General features: G+C 43.5%; 2 protein-coding genes across 2 annotated transcripts in view; both read right to left on the reverse strand.

Moving 5' to 3' along the window:
* Positions 1–1,745: 1,745 nt before the first annotated feature.
* LOC134455371 (murinoglobulin-1-like) lies at positions 1,746–18,972 on the reverse strand. Its single transcript, XM_063206393.1, has 5 exons — positions 18,946–18,972; positions 6,698–6,923; positions 5,689–5,815; positions 5,311–5,432; positions 1,746–2,635 (listed from the first exon to the last, which is right to left on the reverse strand). The coding sequence occupies exons 2-5, from the start codon at positions 6,698–6,700 to the stop codon at positions 2,573–2,575; spliced, it is 315 nt and encodes a 104-aa protein (XP_063062463.1). The 5' UTR covers positions 6,701–6,923; positions 18,946–18,972; the 3' UTR covers positions 1,746–2,572.
* LOC134455370 (alpha-2-macroglobulin-like protein 1) overlaps positions 18,736–20,271 on the reverse strand; it is a 42,680-nt gene continuing 41,144 nt past the window's right edge. Inside the window, exon 19 of the mRNA XM_063206392.1 lies at positions 18,736–19,177. Coding sequence (XP_063062462.1) covers positions 19,011–19,177 — 167 coding nt within the window. The 3' untranslated portion in view covers positions 18,736–19,010. The remainder of the gene's footprint in view (positions 19,178–20,271) is intronic.

Here is a 20,271-nt window from a genome sequence, read left to right on the forward strand (position 1 = left end):
TTTTTTTCCTACTTCTACTTTTGGATTTTTCCTTTTTTACCTTTTTTTGGGACTCCCCGAGCAAGGAAGCTTTTCATTGTATATACACTACAGTCAATCCGGAAAGTATTCACAGCACTTCACTTTGTTTTAACTTTTTTATCATCTTACAGCCTTATTCCAAATGCTACAAATGAATCTCTGTTGTCAAAATCCTACACAAATTATTCCATTATGACCATGTGAAAAACAAGTTGTCTTGACAGTTTTGAAAATTTATAAAAAATAAAAAACAAAGAATTCACTTTTACATAAGTATTCACAGCCTTTGCTTAATTGCCACCTGTAAATATGCTATAGGCTACTGTGAAAACATAACTTTTCCCACAAAGTTATTATTTCTGTCGCGCTAATAAGGTCCTTTCCCCATGCGAACTCACGTCCAGTCTCATACTATGAATATCCAGAGACTCATCCTACGAGCATCCAGACTCATCCTACAGTTCTACTGACTGCAATCGCGTTTATGCATGGCTGAGCACATCAAAGTTATTTTTAAACTACTAAATCTCGACACAACGTGAAACTTTGCTTCACCAGGGTCCCTGCACATGAACTTGACCATTGTTGTGAATATTATTTCTGTACATTGGCCCTACCTAGGCAACAACAACGCGGAAGTAACACTTGAATGCAATGCTGAGCACATCAAAACTATGCTGACAAAACCCTCTTTTAAGCAAACCCCTTCTATACGAACAAACTTGTTAACGTTTGTTTTCATATGTTGGGATCTTGATAATACTACAACCCAAGTTTGATGGTCTATGAAGCCTTTTATGTATTTTAAATCCAGCGATTTTGACGGTATGCTGCCCATAGGGTTCGAAAATGGCGTCCATGATTCGAGTTGGCCAGACTCTCTTTATATACGGCTCTGCCACCTCCTCTGTTAGATCGCCCCCTGGTGAGATGAAGATCAGACTGTCATGACCAGAATTGTGGCCTTTTGAAATTATGTATAGACGGTTTCATGGAATGTTTACGGTTAAAACAAAAACAAAGCATGAACGTCCTATGGCCCTAACTTAATTTCCGGTACACTTCTGCTTTGGATCAAAACACTACACAAGCACGGTATTTCAAGACAATTAAAATAAAAAAAATGTATTTTTTTATGTTGCAAACTTTTATGTTGTTGGATTTCAAGCTCCACTCTATTTTGCTTAGAGCATTGGCTACCATAAATTCAAGACAGACCCGGTCGAGTCCAAAAGCTTAATTAATTTAGCAAGACCAGTGTCCGAGTCCAATTGATAGCGAGTCCAAGACAAGTCCAAGTCCATAAAAAAAAACGGACTTGAGTCTGGACTCCAGTACTACAGTCCTGCTAAACACTGTGGGTGATACTATGCTTCCCTCTGTGGGCTTGATCTTAATACAATACAATACAATACAATATATTTTATTTGTCATTGTGACAAGCACAACGAAATTGTGCATTCCTTGTTGAAGCAAAAATAAATAAAAATAAAATAAAATAAATAAAAATAAAAAATAAAAATGGAATAAAAAGAATGGTATGTATATAAAAACTATGCTTTTGAAGCAAAATTCAGTTATGTGATGGCCGCTGCATAGAACCTATTTTTCAGTCTGTTTGTCCCTGTCTTCATGGACCTGAATCTCCTGCCCCACGGCAGCAATTCAAACAGACTGTGACCTGGGTGGGATGTGTCTCTCAGAATGCACTTAATTAAGGTTTAATTAGATATATTCTACCGTGAAGACTATATGAAGGCAAAGTGAACAATATTGACATTTATTGAACAATTAATTAACCATGAAGTTGCGTGGCAGCCATTCTCAAACTTCAGAACACCAAGGCCCACTTTGAAATGTGAAAAAATTCTGGGGCCCACCAAACCATATAGCCCAATAATGTAATGTAATATAATGTAATATAGGCTAATATAATAGGCCTATAATATATAATGTTAAATCAGTAATTACAAATAATTTACATGCATGTGTGTGTGTGGTTTTCTGAAAGGGAAACAAATGATGAAGGATAAAATTACTCCTAAATACTGAATATGAAATTAACAAGAAACAAGCCAGCATTCACGGCTCAGAGAAATATGCATTAGCCTGACATAAGCTAAATACCAAATGCTGTATTAATAGTTAGGAAATACTGTAGGTCTAGCAAGTCAAAATGGCAATGTTTCCCCTCACAATCGACTAAAAAATATTACAAATATACATTTTACACATGCATCAACACCATAAGCATGAAAATACATCATATCACGACGGCAGATAGAGAATGTAACACAGGCTCCCGTCTTTTCGTAGAGTTCCGTGGCAGGAGTGCATATCCTTAGAAAAAAAGAGGTATCGCACACCAATAAAGTCTTCCTTGAGGTGCTGGCTTCCTGAGCATACAAATATTAAAGAAAATGAAAAGAATGCAGCACACTCTGCTCCATGTTGTATTGGTGAATTGACGTTTCGGCCGAGTACATATCCAAGTACATTCGGCAGGAGTGCATATCCTCCCATGGAAGACGAAGGCGTAGTCTGCCCCCTGTCAGACGGGAACCACTGGTGACGGTGGCTGGAGGGGTGGAGGTGGCATCAGAGTCGGCTCACTCTAGAAAGCAGAGAACGGAATGAGTGACAGCTTTTTAAAAATATGTGAATACGATCCACTGGCTGATGAGAAGAAACGATATATTAGTGACGTAAAGGGCAATCCCCAATCTCACATCGTGATTGGTTGACAATCCTTGTAAATTGATGATGGAAGTGACCTGTCAATAGACAGAGTGATTGATTAAGAATCGTTTAGTTGACAACCGAGAAAAGGATTTCCCTTGTAGAACTTACGCAGGCTCTCATAAACACACATACAAACACACAGGGAAGTAGCGGGCACAGTCGGCTACAACGCCGTGTCTCGCAGACACATCTGCAAGCAGACACATCTGACTAGATGCAGAAAAGAAGTGACTTTCCTTATCAAGGGAAATTCTTAAAGTAACAGAGTAATGAGCACTTTATTTTAGAAAGTAGCGGAGTTACTGATTACTGAATTTGCTATATGACTTGTTACTTTAAAGGAACACTGTGCAGGAAATGGCCAAAAAAGGTACTGCAACTATGGTGCTCATTGAAACTGGGCTGCCTATTGCCAAATTCGATGTTTACATGAAAGTTTACTCGGTAATAAACTAATATTTTCTAGTATTATCCAAGCACAGTCATTTTTGCAGCTAAAAATGGCTATTTTTGGAAATTCAAAATGGCGGACCATGGAGAAGATCCCCCTTTTCATGTATGAAAAGTGCTATTTTTCCAGTCATAATGAATACTTAGAATTTGATGCTGGTGGTAAGTATTCATGAAAAAGGTAACATTAGTGAATGGGCAGCATGAATTCTGGAAATAAACTACTAAAAATCTCACACAGTGTCCCTTTAAAAAAAACAATTTGAGTACTCCAACACTGGAGATAGGATAGTGGTCGCCTTCGTGATGACCAGGCTTGTACGAAATTCCGAATGGAAAGAATTTCAATTCAAAATAATGCCATAATATGAACACTAGGTGGTGCCATTACCTTGAATTTCTTTGAATTTAATCTACACCACACATTGAAAGTACATAGAACACCACCACCTAGTGTTGGTATTATGGCATTACTTTGAATTGAAATTCTTTCCATTCAGAATTTCGTACAAGCCTGGTGATGACACATGCAGCAGTATTCAGCACAGCACGCATGCACATTTCGCCATTACAATGCATTCAGGTTACTATTTTCTAGAGATGCACCGGATCCTGATTTTTAGGATCCTGCCGAATACCGGATCCACTGCTTAAGATCCTGCCGGATCCGGAACCGGATACCGGATCTTACGAAAGACATGTGAAACACATAGCCTACTCACACACGTGGGCCCTTTTTATCACGTTGGCTCAAACTATTTTGACTGAAAAGCCTCGGCTACCGGATCCTGGATCCTGGAACCAGATCCGGATCCTGTGAAAAACCCTATTATCCTGCCGGATCCGGAACCGGATCTTGGATCCTGTACATCTCTACTATTTTCTAGTAGTTAGGAAATGGATCGCACTCAGTTTTTTCTTCTTTCTTATTCTTTTCTCATCCTTTTCTTTCCTATTCAAACATGGCAGGGACAGACAGACGTTTCAGCTGCAAGAGCCTTCCTCAGTGTCACACTCTCTGTCTATTTCCTGAAGTCTTTTAAAGCAACTATTTTCTAACCAGAATACATTGCAATTTCTCAGACTGCATACGTCGGACTCCTGCGCCATCACCATTACTCAAGAGCCAAATGTCATAGAGGATTCCAACTAGAGGGTTCATAACCATGTTAACTTCCGGGAATCGGTTGCGCAGGAAGAAAATGGCGGGTGGGGTGAAAATCGCTCGAAATCGCCAGAAATACATAGAGGTGTATGGGTGACATTTACTCAATTTCCACGTAAATTACAAAGAAAAATATTGCTGAAACAACGGGAATCTCTTCAGTGACTGTGGTTTATACCAAATCAAGTGTAACGGATGCTAACTAGCACAGAGTTGGCGTGGAACGTTGGTAAACCTCCCTCCGATAGCGTCATACAGTCTCGTGCCGTTGGGCCGAGAGACTAGTCTCTTGGCCCAGCGGTATCGTACTGTGTCTCCCATTGCCGAATCGTTGTAGTTGACGAGGTCGCACGTTCGATCCCCGAGGGGGGTGAACAGGTGCAAGATGACCTCCGTCACAGTGGTGCCGTGACCCGGATGGGAGTGAGGTTTAAGGGGGAGAGTGTAACGGATGTTAACTAGCAGAGTTGGCGTGGAATGTTGGTAAACCTCCCTCCGATAGCCTCATACAGTCTCGTGCCGTTGGGCCGAGAGACTAGTCTCTTGGCCCAGCGGTATCGTACTGTGTCTCCCATTGCCGAATCGTTGTAGTTGACGAGGTCGCACGTTCGATCCCCGAGGGGGGTGAACAGGTGCAAGATGACCTCCGTCACACAAGCATGTTTCTGTAGTGAAGTATGTTACAAAATTTTTAATTAATTTTAGAAAAGTACCATGATAAGTGAACGGGAAGTTGCAAAAGTGGGCGGAGTCTTTACCCCAGACGTTTGTATAGAAGTCAATGGGAGAGAGCTAAACTACGACCCCTACAGACCGATTCCCATAAAACATGCTTATGAACCCTCTAGTTGGAATCCTCTATGCCAATGTGTCCGGCTGTACCCAGAATTCATTGTAATTTCGAACAAGCCCAATGTGTCGGCTGTACCTACCTTGACCAGCAGAGGGCGTGTGACTACGTCAACGCGGCCCCTCTCAGGCACTGTCACCAACTCGTTGCCACACGGGGTCTGGGAGGAGGTAGCCTCCGCAGCCACAGTAATGTCCATCAATCCTGCCACACACAGAACATGGCAGTACACAGCATTATGCACTATTATAGTATACTGTACATACAGAGACCGACAGAGAACTATGGTGGATCCTGCACCTATGTCACATTAAACTGACCAAGTCATCTGAAAATCAGAGCCTTCAGGCATAGAAAATGGAATTCCCAATAGCTTGGTTTACAGTGACAATAGACACACACACACACACACACACACACACACACACACACACACACACACACACACACACTGTATTACCGAGCGTGGAGGGCACCAGGGTCCAGCTGAAGGTCTTCCTGCCGTTGGCACACAGACAGGAGGAGTACTGGCCATCAGCAGAGGGGCTCAGACTGAAGTCTGATGAGGGGGCTGGAGTCACTACCACCTACACACACACACACACGCACACGCACACGCACACACACACGCACGCGTGCGCGCCCGCGCACACGCACAGGCCCACACACACACTGTGTAAAACATACATCAGAGCAGCAATCAGTTGGAATTCAGAATTCAGTGACACTCTGTGAGATTTTTTGTTGTTTATTTATCCAGAATTCATGCTGCCCATTCACTAATGTTACCTTTGTCATGCATACTTACCACCACCATCAAATTCTAAGTATTCATTATGACTGGAAAAATAGCACTTTTCATACATGAAAAGGAGGATCTTCTCCATGGTCTGCCATTTTGAATTTCCAAAAATAGCTATTTTTAGCTGCAAAAATGACTCTACTTGGACCATACTAGAAAATATTTGTTTATTACTTAATAAACTCTCATGTAAATATCCAATTTGGCAATAGGCTGCCCAGTTTCAATGAGCAGCATAGTTGCAGTACCTTTTTTGACCATTTCCTGCACAGTGTACCTTTAACATATTGAAGTGGATCTTGCTGAAGAGGATCTTGCTACACTTGACTTGCTACTCTGGACTACACTGGGTGCATCCCAATATGTGACCTTGCCTCCTCCACTTGCCTCCTCCACTTGCTTCTCGTCATGATGACATCACTGACAACAGCATTATATCTCAATATCTTGCAAAAGCTCAATTGTAAAGTCTTTTTCTCATTTGCAATTGGGATGGTGAATGAAAAACGGTCCCTCAAAAGTTGTTGTGGCGAGGCTGACAGCTGGGAAACTTTATCGTTTTCTCCACGGAGGAGGGGCCAGGAGGCGGGACGAGGAGACAAGCACAAGTGGAGGAGGCAAGGACACATATTGGGATGCACTTTGTAAGCTTAACTCATAGCCGTACCATGATGCACTTGGGCAGGTAGTTGAACACTGTGGCTTTGAGCTGGAAGGCGTCTCCCAGGACGATGGAGAAGGGCAGGGACAGCTCCAGGAAGAAGGGCTGGAAAACGGTGAGCTTGACTGGGGGGGCGAGACCAAAGCCCTGGGGGTGCAGGCAGAAGGCCTCCGTCTCCCAGCTGGTGATGGTGTCGGGGACAGTGACGGGGACCTGCGTGGTTCCAGGCTCTCTGTTAGACAAACCAAGCACGAGTCAAAAAGTGTGAGGTACACGCACATCCCAAAAAACAATTATTGTAGGTAATGGATATAAGTAAATTCATGAAAAAAAGGCTGGAGCTCCATTTCTGTGATATATTTTGTGAAAAAAAATGTTTTGACCTACGACTCGTTGTCAGGTGACACAGACATAGACACACACATACACACACACACACACACGCACGCACGCACGCACGCACGCACGCACACACACACACACACACACACACACACACACACACACACACACACACACACACACACACACACACGTGTTACTGCAGAGTGGGTTTGACATTAACTTTTTCATCCATCGACCACTGTGGCTAGTGGGTTCCCTGCGTTCTTTCATCATGGCACATGGTACATCTAACCTCAGAAGATGAGGTGCTAAAGCAAGAAGATGCGTGCATAGCTGTATACATGGAAATAAATCAAATAGAAACAAGTAGAAATCATGGGAACTGAGCTTTTTCTTGAACTTGAAGGGGCAAACAACAGAATATAGCCTACACTGATAAGTCATTCCAAAGAATAAGCGGTTACACTTTATTTTAGGGACACATCTACAAGCACTAATACATACACTGTTAATGCCTGCATAAGTACCTTGTAAGGCATGTACTAAGGACATGCTAAGGCCTACTAGGTTCTTACTAAGGTTAAATTGGTAATAAGTCCCTTGTTGTGCATGAACAAGACATTTGCGAATACATGCAGATTTTGCTTAGTACATGCCTTACAAGTTACTTACAGGCACATTGTATGTATTAGTGCTACAGTGTTTCCCACAGAAATTTTGGAAACTATGGGGGCAGCAGGGATTTTTTTTAAAGGCAGTAGGCCTCCAGTGAATCATTTCTGTTTACAACAGTTTAATTCGTCCCTCATGCAGGGGTCTATGTAATGAAAAAAATAATAAATTAATGAATTTAAGAGTACTGTGAAATTGTTAACGCATAGACAAAAAGGGTCTAAGAGGCTTTGCCTATTCCCCCCCCCCCCCCCCCCAACACACACAGGCGTACACATTCTACTGTAGGCCTACATGAGGGGTGCTGGCCAGTTTTTCAAAATTCCTCCCATTAAAAGGGCTGAACAACATATTACACATTTATGTCTATATTCACATTGTCCAGTTGTTTCTGGTTTTGTTTGGTTTGATTTTAACTGGTGCAATTTTCCCCAACTTGAATAAAGGAATGTGACATCTGGTGGAGGTTTGAGGTACTGGAATTCACTCAAGGAGCTGACATGACAACAGTTTCCTTTCTTGCTTTTCCTCTTTTTTTTTTCTTTTTTTTATTAAAGTTCAAGGCACAAGTCCATAAGTGTTCAATGATGGGTGGTTCAAACAATCAAGGAAAGTTTTTGCAGTTGCAGTCTTATTCCCCTAAGGTAAAAAACCTAAGGTGAAAGTAGAAAATACAAAAAGACACAGCAGTTAACAGTTAATACTTGTGAAAAAATGCAATTGCGGATCCTGTGCAAATAAGCAATGTAAATGTACAAACACGCTTGCAATAAATATTCATCAAAAATAAACTCTGCAATATTGAGTTACTACACTAAAACCCCAAATGTAAACAGCCATCTTAAATTAAGACATTGTAAAAAAGAATGGGAGTATGCACATTTAAATTACCTGAAACTTAATTTTACCATAACCTATTGCACTATAAACCATTAAAGCCCAGTCTGCCCAGTCTGCAAACGTGACTTTAAAATAACCCCCACCCATCGCGCTGCAACCACAGACAGATTGTACGCTATGTAACAATTCAATGAGACTAGACCATTTGAATTTACACTTACAGTTTCAATTCACAAGCATGAACTACTACGACATACTCAAGTAGCGCAAACACTGACAAACAATCACAATGGCAAACAACTGAGTTGAACGCAATTAGGCGCTATAAATCTGCTCGCTACGCATTTCAAGTCAGATCACACAAGCGCTTACCGGCTGCCGCTCCAGTTTTCAGATGTCACCTTTGCACAGTATTAAATCATTCTTAAGAGTAGCACAGCATTTTAAACTTGCGTGCAACTCTGACCAGAGATTTCCTAGACTGAGCTGGGAAGCCTAATTAAACACCTGGACTTGAGTTTGCTGCGCAACCCGAATCAGCTAAACCACGGACAGGTGATGCTGATCAGCCGACTTGCGCTTCTCACCAATTACCTTCCAATTCACCCAGTTCAAACATCACCCTTTTTTTCTATTTTTTCCCCTGTGCATTTTTTTGTTGTTGAGCGAACTAAAACCCAAAAAGATATAAACCCCAAGTTTGACTTCACACCTCCCACTCGACCCTAACAGTAGATCTACTGATAGGGTCGCTACTTAAAAGTCAAACATAAACCAGGTCCAATTCGTGACCCTCATTCTCTTCAACAGGTACCAGGATGACCTGCTGCCTGACACCTCTGAAGTGCGCCAGCTTGGATGAGTGCTAGAGGACTTGGCGCCCTCTTTTGCCGCAAGGGAAAAGTTCACCAGCACTGGAAGGATGCCACTTGACAGAGCCTCCTCCCACTTTGCTCTGTTGAGGGTTCGACTTGGTCCACAGAACCCCTCTGCTGCCCTTCAGACCCTGGCACTGATTGTTGCGTTTTGGACGGCTTTGTAGTTGTGGCTTTGAATTGTAGTCATTCTTGACTGATGTCCAGCTGGTCTTTGGACTTTTGTCTGGTGCTTGCTTTGCTTTCCGAGGTGGTGTGGGCTGAACTGTTTGTTCTCCCAGGCCAGAGAGTGCGGTGTGCCATACATCTTTCATGGGAGGACCGTTGCCTTTTGCTTCTTGGTCCGCTTTGCACACCGGAATGGTTTGCTCTGGCTTTACAGGAACAGAGTTAGCAACAATTGCAGGTTTGGATCTTGCTCTGCTCTCCAGTCCTTCCTGAGATACCTGCCTCCCACTTTGCTCAGAGAGGACCTGGGGTTTGGGCCTGACCTTGGGCATGCGCTTGGTGGCGGGGGTCTTCAGGGGCCTGCTGTAATTCTCAGAGGTAAGGTTGTACTGCATTACAAAGTGTTCTGGTTCAAGGTTCATGATCTGGGGATGATTTGAGGGCTCTTGGTCACGGTGAGACGGGATGGTTTCGGGCAACGGCTCTGAAATCTTGACTGGGAGCTCCGCAGGCTTCATGGTGGCGATGCTCATCGACCTGGCAAAGTGCGTGCCCGATGCGTGGGTTGATATGGCAACGTCTTCAAACAGGTCTGGATGGGTGCCTCCAACGGTCTTCCCCAATGGCCCATCCCAGAGGACCAGGTCTTCGACCACTCTGACCCGCTGTGGTGCCAGTTTGCCCTCTCTGTGACTTATCAGCAGGTCGATGCTTTTGGGTCTTGTGAGGTCTTTCAAGGGTATGTCAGGGAAGAATTTCTGCAATTTTCCCGCTGTTACCCCCTGATTGATGTCTGCTATATTCTCAAGTCCATAGCAGACCAACTGGTGGGATTGCTGGCCACCGTTTGCGGTCTTCACTTGAATTTTCAACAGGTATCTCCTAGTCTTAAGATGGACCTTCATTCCTCCAACACCGTGAACGATGAGGGTCATCTCCTCGCTGCGGAGGTTTAGTCGTCTTGCTGCCTCGTGTGTGATGTAATTTGTGTCAGACGCTAGGTCAATCAGAGTGCCAATCTGTTGCCCAGCGTTTACAGTCACATGAAGCAGCATCATTAAGACTGGAAGCTCCTCCAGACCATGTTGCATAAGGAGGCTCGAAGGTCCACTTGCTGTGTTGAGCGTCCTTGAGGCAGTATTGGAAAATACATCTCGGCATTGTCTTGCCAGTTCTGCTGGGAGCTTACTGATGAATTCCTCCTGGTCGCAAGTGTACCCTCTCCCCTCGGCCTTGGGATGATCACTCCTGATGGCAGCAGTTGTTCTTTCAGGAGCGTTGAAGCAAAGGTAGTAGTGATGATCAGGCTGAAGTCCATCCATGCAGTCAGGGTGCTTGCAGAGGAAATTTGGCTTGCAGAACTCTTGGCCATCATGAAGTTCAAGACATCTCACACATGCCCCCAACTTCTTGACAGCAGCCCTCTTCTCCGCTGGACTGAGACCCCGGAACTGCCTGCAGAAGTAAAGCTTGCGTCGATGCTTTCCATCACCACAGACAACGCACCCATCAAGTGCATCATCAGACTTAGTGGTTCTGGTTCTTGCATGCTTCCACTCAGACCTCACTTCCTTCTGTGGCGCCTCCTCCCTCAGGTGCTCAAGTTGCTCGTAGATTGCTTCTTGCTTCTTGAGGAAGGCCAGCAGGCTGTCAAATCTGTTTGTAGACGACACTGCATTCTTATGATCTGCTGCATGCATAAGCCACTCCTTCTGCAGTGTTTCAGGAAGCTTGCCTTCAATGGCCTTGGTGACCAAAGGGTTCTTAATTGCGCCGGTGTCTCCCAGGTCAGTTAGGTCCTGCAGTGCCTTCTCGACGGTTTGGATAAGTTCCACTATTCTGCGTGGTTGATGGCTCCTGACAGCTGGCATTCTCTGCACTTCCTCCACGATCTCAATGGCAATGGCAGTTTTGTTGCCAAAACGATTCTCCAGGACACGGAAGATGTCATCTGCCTCTCGGTAACTTGAGAGTCTCAGGTCCCAAGTGATCCTCTCCTCCAAGCTATCCAGTAGCTGAAACTTCTTTACCTCTTTGGAGCCTGAGGGCTCGACTTGCTTTTGCAGAGCTTCCCAGTCCTTCCTCCATCGGTGAAAATCACGTTTGTTGCCGGAGAATTTCGGAAGTGCGGTTGGCCTCAGGCGGATAGCAGGCACGAGTGGGACTTGGGAGACAGTGGTGACTTGTCGCTGCTCGTATTTCAGCTTCTGGCACATGAAGTCTGCCTTTCTTGACACAAGGACAGGAATTTTCTGACTGAGGTCTCTCAACCGCCCCTGGATCTCTTGCCTCTGTTCAGCGGGGGCCCATTTCTTCCAGCGCTCAAAGGACTCTTTTGCTGTTGATGTGAGCTGCTGGAGATGTGAGAGCAGGAATTCATAAGCCTCCAGGCTGCTATCCACGTCTACTGCAGTTGTGCGCTTGGCCTCTGCTTCCGCAACTTGGAGTGCAGCGAACACTTCAGCATCTGCAACATTTGACCACAGCACATCTTGGAGCAGATCTCTGATTTCGTCCATCTTCTCTTTGCACTCACCAGCAGTCTTTTCCAAGTCAGCTTTTTGAGCCTCAGATAACACTTCTTCATTTTCCGTGCCTAGTTCCTCCAGGTCATCATTTGCTTCCCAGACTCTTTCTGCTGCTTTGGTTAGGGCGTTGAACGAATCCTCTAGGTCTGCTGCTGACTTTTCTTTGTAGGTCCTCTGCAACGAGTTAGCTATGCGGGTGAATGCCCTCTTCGCCACGGTCCGGGCCTTCTTCAGCTCGTCCATGGTCTTTGACATCTCTTCCCTTCGCAGGTTCCACGTGGATGGTAAGGTAAGAGTTTTCTCTGTGCTTCTTTTTCCTGCCTTATGTTTTCCTTTTTTTCCCGGCATCCACAGTCAGGCTCCTGAATTCCCCTCCAGCACCTGGTTCGTTGTCCTTGGTTGCTGGGTCTTTGGTGGTCAGGGCTCTGCGCTGCGCCGTCTGGATGATTTCTTCTCCGGTTCCAGTTCCTGGACTCCCGTTTTTTTACTGTCAAGTTGTTTCTGGTTTTGTTTGGTTTGATTTTAACTGGTGCAATTTTCCCCAACTTGAATAAAGGAATGTGACATCTGGTGGAGGTTTGAGGTACTGGAATTCACTCAAGGAGCTGACATGACAACAGTTTCCTTTCTTGCTTTTCCTCTTTTTTTTTTCTTTTTATTAAAGTTCAAGGCACAAGTCCATAAGTTTTCAATGATGGGTGGTTCAAACAATCAAGGAAAGTTTTTGCAGTTGCAGTCTTATTCCCCTAAGGTAAAAAACCTAAGGTGAAAGTAGAAAATACAAAAAGACACAGCAGTTAACAGTTAATACTTTTGTGAAAAAATGCAATTGCGGATCCTGTGCAAATAAGCAATGTAAATGTACAAACACGCTTGCAATAAATATTCATCAAAAATAAACTCTGCAATATTGAGTTACTACACTAAAACCCCAAATGTAAACAGCCATCTTAAATTAAGACATTGTAAAAAAGAATGGGAGTATGCACATTTAAATTACCTGAAACTTAATTTTACCATAACCTACTGCACTATAAACCATTAAAGCTCATGCCCAGTCTGCAAACGTGACTTTAAAATAACCCCCACCCATCGCGCTGCAACCACAGACAGATTGTACGCTATGTAACAATTCAATGAGACTAGACCATTTGAATTTACACTTACAGTTTCAATTCACAAGCATGAACTACTACGACATACTCAAGTAGCGCAAACACTGACAAACAATCACAATGGCAAACAACTGAGTTGAACGCAATTAGGCGCTATAAATCTGCTCGCTACGCATTTCAAGTCAGATCACACAAGCGCTTACCGGCTGCCGCTCCAGTTTTCAGATGTCCCATTTGCACAGTATTAATTGATTCTTAAGAGTAGCACAGCATTTTAAACTTGCGTGCAACTCTGACCAGAGATTTCCTAGACTGAGCTGGGAAGCCTAATTAAACACCTGGACTTGAGTTTGCTGCGCAACCCGAATCAGCTAAACCACGGACAGGTGATGCTGATCAGCCGACTTGCGCTTCTCACCAATTACCTTCCAATTCACCCAGTTCAAACATCACCCTTTTTTTCTATTTTTTCCCCTGTGCATTTTTTTGTTGTTGAGCGAACTAAAACCCAAAAAGATATAAACCCCAAGTTTGACTTCACACACATTCATATATATACAGTCCGATGTCTCCTCTGCCGTGTCAATGAAAGCCTGTCACCTAACTCATTACAACTGTAAAGCAAAGCCTGGAGAGTGTAAGTAAACTCATCCCAACTGTCCCTCCTCTGAAGGTTTTTTATTGCTCCCAAACCCAAGTTAACTACAACAACTTGACTAGGCTTTTGATCCCTCTGTCTTTCAAGCACTTATGGTTTTCTCCATAGGATGTACAAAGCGGATTCCAAAAAAGTTGGGACACTTTGTATTTTGTGAATAAAATCAAAATGCTGCCATTTTCAAAACATTCAGTATGTTAATAAGGTAGAGTATTGTGTATAGACAACATATCAGTTGTTAAAGGCAAGCAGAATGATTGATTTGGGGTAATTATGTGATCATTTAAAAATTCACCCTTGCAACAAATTCCAAAAAAGTTGGGACAGGGCCAATAAAATGCTTTTCATGTTGGATAAGACTAAACACAACACAAGGGAGGAGACTTAACATTTAAATACTTTGACTGATGGCATGATTTTATTTAAAAAATAGATATTTTGATATGCGAGACCTTATTCCAGCAGCTCAACTGATAGGTGTGTTCTTCGACGTGTTTACCTTCTGCTTAATATGTGGCATATCCTGACTGCAAGAAAACAATTTTGTCACCTGTTTACTCTTATGATGGAACCACACTCTGGGAACATAGTAGAGATCGAAATTTGCCATCATTATGGGGCAATATCTAAAGGCTGTGCTCCCAAATATAATGCCTTGGTAGCTATGTATGCTGTTTAAAGTCTGAATATATCATTCAGCCCTCATTTTGATGCTCTACATGAGTAAGAAGACCATAACCAAGGCATCTCTGCACCCCTTTACCATCATATATGTTGTCTTTCAGACTGACCACTTAAATCAAGCTGAAGTATTCATATTCTTCATAACCTGGAGGGTGCATGACTCCATGATTTTAGAAAAGAATGAAATATTGTCCATTCTGCAATCAGAGGACAGTTTCACATGTCTCCTAGGTCCATCTAGAATGAGCTTTGCCACTTGCAACACTGATTAATGTCTGCATCATGTGCCTTAATCAAGTGTTGTGTTTATGGTCATTTTTTCAACAGCTGTCATTGTTGGAGTGTCATAGTTTGCTTATTGACGATGGGTATGTCATGATCTCATAACTTGTGCAATGATTTTAAAGAACTGTACATTACAGAAATAGGCCTTATATGCCTGCAATTTTGATAGCCTAATTCAATCTTTCTATGTAATAGATCAGTAATTATTCCCTCCACATCTTCGCTTCTGAGTGACACAGCCTCTCTGTGATGGTCTTTTATTTGTGCATTCAAGTGCAGTCAATACAGTTCCTTTCAAATTATTCCTCCTTGTGTTATTTTTAGAATTATCCAACTATAACAACATTTTTTGGCCCTGTCCCAACTTTTTTGAGATTTGTTGCATGGGTCGAATTTTAAATGACCACATATTTCCCTCAAAACAATGCTTTTGCCTCATTTTAACTGTTCCTATGTTGACCTTGTGCCATTGTGCACCTTATGCATGGATTGAATGTTTTGAAAATGTCAGCATTTTGATTTTATTCACACAATACCAAGTGTCCCAACTTTTTTGGAATCCGCTTTGTATTTACTCCAGGAGGAAAATGCGAAGGAAATCGTAATTCAAATCGTTAACAAAAACAAAAATCGTTTAAAAAAAAAAGTAAAAAAAAATAAAATAATTTTTTTTTTATTTTTTTTTAAATTTTCGGAAACTATGGCGGCCAAATTTAAACTATGGCGGGCCGCCATAGTTTCCTCAATGTATGGGAAACACTGTGCTAATAGATGTATCCCTAAAATAAAGTGTTACCGAATAAGCTACCTGCCAAATTGGCTAATGACACTGTGAAATTATTACCAGCCACAGCCCCGTTTTACAAGCATTTGGCCGGTTTGCAGGTGCCAATGTCAAGCCCTGCTCGGGACCCTCCTTTTCCGCGATGCTCAAGACACCCTTTTCCCTTGAAGAGAGCCTGTGCAATTGTTTGGGACCCAAGACAGCGCTCCCCCATCTCTCTCTCTCTTTATGCTTTGTTGGAAAGGAGTTCAGAGAACAGGCACATCAGCTTTCTTCTTAAAGGTGCACTGTGTAATATTTTTAATAGTTCATTTCCAGAATTTAATAAATTCTTACCACTGCCATCAATTCCCTTCACTTTCCCATTTGGCAATTTAACCCTGTGAAACCTGAACCATGAAAGCAATGAGAGAAAATTCTAATTTTTTGGAATTTGCTTCAATATTGGTCCCTTATAAGAAATGTAAAAAAAAAAAAATCAAAATTTTGTTAAGGTCGCTGAGATATTTAATGCATCATATATGATGCATCAGGCTTTTAATGAATGAAAATTCCAATTTCATGACCATTGAAAAATGACTTTTAATGCATTTACAACTTTTTTTTAATTTAAAAAAGTTGTCAGACAATTTAATTTGAGGATTATCTTTAAATATTTAGTGAGATCCTGCCATTTTTTTAAGCCTATCCTTGTTTTAGCAGGACCATATTTTACATTTCCCACAGCCTGGTTGGGTAATTTTTTAAAATCTATGTAAAAACATAGCTGATCGAATGCTCAACAACCTATTTATGAGTGTAATATAGATCATTATTCATTTTTGATGTGTAATTTGAATATATGGGTCCATTACTACAATTGGACCATTTCTCCATTCACTTCAATGCATTTTTTACGAGATCATAATTTCAACATTTTGCATTACATTTTCAAAATAGCAAGTATCACCTGTTTCTTAAGGCAATATCTTTGTCTTGAAGTAAAACAACTTGTGTGTTTTGTTAAACGATCGTCGTGGTGTGCTTTGTAAGTTTCCCTATGGAGCAAATGCATTGATGGCTGACTTCCTGCCACCGCCGGATGGTGCTTATATGTCTCATCAGTTTTAGCACGATCTCTCTGCAACACGGTGTAAAAATATAAACTCTTCCTTGCTTAATTGCACAAAGCAAGTGTTCAAATTAAAGGATGTAGAGTTATATTTCGGAAATTTGTACACAAACCTTATGCAATTTGACGAAATCTCAGCGTCGGTCAGGGAAACCGCTTCTACCCCATTTTCCTGTTTTTCGCCGAGCTGTGGTCAACTTGTTGTCGACCGCTGCTCTATTGTGGCGATTTCCGTGTACTGCAGGACGTTTGGAAATGACACGCAGGATGTTTTTCAGATCGATTTTTTTGTGTGTCAGCGTGGAGAGGGCTTTGAATTTGATGAGACATATATGATGCATCCGGCGCGATAGGGTTAATACGGCCACACACAGCAACAGTGTAACGGAGGCTATCTAACAGAGTGTGGCGTGGAACGTTATTAAACCTCCCTCCTGAAGCCTCATACAGTGTCAGTCAGAGATTCTTTAAGTATATATCTCTCTACTCTCTCTGGTGTCGGTAGCGCTGAGCTATTGGACTGGTCCTTTAGCTCAGTGGTAACGTGCTGTGACTCCCACACTGGACCGTTGAGGTGCTGGGTTCAAGCCCCAAGTGGCGGACTGCGAGGGAACACCTCTGCTACAACACCTCAGCAACAACAACACCTCAGCAACAACACCTCAGCAACAACACCTCAGCAACAACACCTCAGCTACAACACCACCTCAGCAACAACACCACCTCAGCAACAACACCTCAGCTACAACAACACCTCAGCTACAACAACACCTCAGCTATAACAACACCTCAGCTACAACAAGACCTCCGCTACAACACCACACCACCTCCGCTACAACACCACCCCAGCAACAACACAACAACACCTCAACTAGAACAACAACACCTCAGCAACAACAACACCTCAGCAACAACACCTCAACTAGAACAACAACACCTCAGCAACAACACCTCAGCTATAACAACACCTCCGCAACAACACCTCAGCTACAACACAACACCACCTCAGCAACAACACCACCTCAGCAACAACACCACCTCAGCAACAACACCACCTCAGCAACAACACCTCAGCAACAACACCACCTCCGCTACAACACCACCTCAGCAACACCACCTCCGCTACAACACCACCTCCGCTACAACAACACCTCCGCTACAACACCACCTCCGCTACAACACCACCTCAGCAACACCACCTCCGCTACAACACCACCTCCGCTACAACAACACCTCCGCTACAACAACACCTCCACTACAACAACACCTCAGCAACAACACCTCAGCAACAACACCACACCACCTCCGCTACAACACCACCTCAGCAACAACAACACCTCAGCAACAACACCTCAGCAACAACACCTCAGCAACAACACCTCAGCTACAACACCACCTCAGCTACAACACAACACCTCAGCTACAACACAACAACACCTACACTACAACAACACCTCAGCAACAACACCTCAGCAACAACAACACCTCCGCTACACCAACAACACCTCCACTACAACAACACCTCAGCAACAACACCTCAGCAACAACACCTCAGCTACAACACAACAACACCTACACAGCAACAACAACAACACAACAACAAGACCTCCGCTACAACACTACAACACCTCCGCTACAACAACACCACCGCAACAACAACACCTCAGCTACAACAACAAGCATACAGTTCCTCAGGTCTCAGTCACTCATTCCAACTCCTTCCAGAGGTCACGTTTCACTCACCCCACCTCCTCCAGGAGCCATGTTTCACTCACCCGACCTCCTCCAGGGTCCAGAGTCATGTTTCACTCACCCGACCTCCTCCAGTGTCCAGAGAGCCATGTTTCACTCACCCGACCTCCTCCAGAGTCATGTTTCACTCACCCCACCTCCTCCAGCTGCCATGTTTCACTCACCCCACCTCCTCCAGGGTCCAGAGTCATGTTTCACTCACCCGACCTCCTCCAGACTCAGATCCATGTTTCACTCACCCCACCTCCTCCAGGGTCCATGTGTCACTCACCCTACCTCCTCCAGGGTCCATGTTTCACTCACCCGACCTCCTCTAGAGTCAAGCGCCATGTTTCACTCACCCCACCTCCTCCAGGATCCATGTTTCACTCACCCCACCTCCTCCAGGATCCATGTTTCACTCACCCCACCTCCTCCAGGATCCATGTTTCACTCACCCCACCTCCTCCAGGGTCCAGAGCCATGTTTCACTCACCCCACCTCCTCCAGAGTCATGTTTCACTCACCCCACCTCCTCCAGTGTCCAGAGCCATGTCTCAGGGAAGACTGTGCGGACCGCCGCGCCAGCAGATTCAGCATCAGCTGCTTCAGGTCCATCATCAGCATCCTTCGATTCATCCTCCGCCTCCTCCTCCTCCGCCCCCTTCTTCGCTTCATCAAGGCCGTCACCTCAACGGAAGTCACAACCACAGTAATATTAGTATAGTTTGGTCAAAGAGGTTGGATATATAATAAGAGGAATCGAAACACGCCCACTCAATGCAAAAGCATGTGCTCAAAATTTGGTCTCCTAAGGGGGCGTTGTCCCTCCTTCTTCTTCTCTTTTTGTGGTGTTTGCACAAGACGTGCGCTACCGCCATCTACAGCGCTAAGAGGACTCCATTTATTCTCTACCTCAAGACTCCGAAGGTCTCCTAATCGAAGGTCTAAAAAAGGGGCGTTCACCGGATGTAAAGTGGATACCGGAAAAGAACCCGCCTGCTTTATCTCACTCTCATATATGATTCTCTGGTTTGGTTATGGACGAATCTGATGAGGAAAGATACAATTCTTGGGGCAGCCGTGGCCTAGTGGTTAAGGACATGGACTTAAGATCAGAAGAAGGTTCAAGTCCCACCTTTCACTCTGTACCACACTCCATGGCTCAAGTGCCCTTGAGTAAGGCACATGACCCCCGTACTGCTCCATGGTACTGTAACCAATACCTTTTGGATGAAAGCGTCAGCTAAGTATAATGTAATTAATGTAATGTAATAATGTAGACTGTTAAACCGGCCAAGAGAACACCTCATAGCAGGCTAATTTACAATGCCTGTCCCTAATTAAATGGGGTTTACAATAATACATTTATAATACATTTACAATAATAATACATTTCAAAAGCAGCCTACCCATATACTGTATCCAATCGATATACTGTACATACCCTGCCATATACATACTGTTATCTGTAGAATATATCAAGTAGGGAATAGATCACACTTTTTCCTTTTTCCTTTTCCTTTTCTTTTTATTCATTCTTCCCAGGGTCAGACAGACGTTTTGGCTACAAGAGCCTTCATCAGTGTAACAACTTCTGTCTAAGTGTACTTCCAGAAGTTTTTAAAGCAACAACACCTTGTCAACTGTTGCTAATTACTCATTCTGTCAATATTATGTTCAGCCATATGACAGAAAGGACTACTGAATCCAAAACAATCTGGTTTCAGAAGTGGGCACTCAACTGAAACCGCGTTACTCTCAGTAACTGAAGCTCTAAGGTC

Source organism: Engraulis encrasicolus, chromosome 9 (genome assembly GCF_034702125.1).
Source record: "Engraulis encrasicolus isolate BLACKSEA-1 chromosome 9, IST_EnEncr_1.0, whole genome shotgun sequence".
Classification (NCBI taxonomy): Eukaryota; Metazoa; Chordata; class Actinopteri; order Clupeiformes; family Engraulidae; genus Engraulis; species Engraulis encrasicolus.

What these genes read in the sequence shown, in the direction of transcription:
- LOC134455371 (XM_063206393.1), bottom strand. An exon ending in CCTGGTGCCCTCCACGCTCG is followed by an intron (nt 5,433 to 5,688) that starts GTAATACAGTGT and finishes TGTGTGTGGCAG; the next exon opens with GATTGATGGACATTACTGTG. An exon ending in CACGCCCTCTGCTGGTCAAG is followed by an intron (nt 2,636 to 5,310) that starts GTAGGTACAGCC and finishes TCTGCTTTCTAG; the next exon opens with AGTGAGCCGACTCTGATGCC.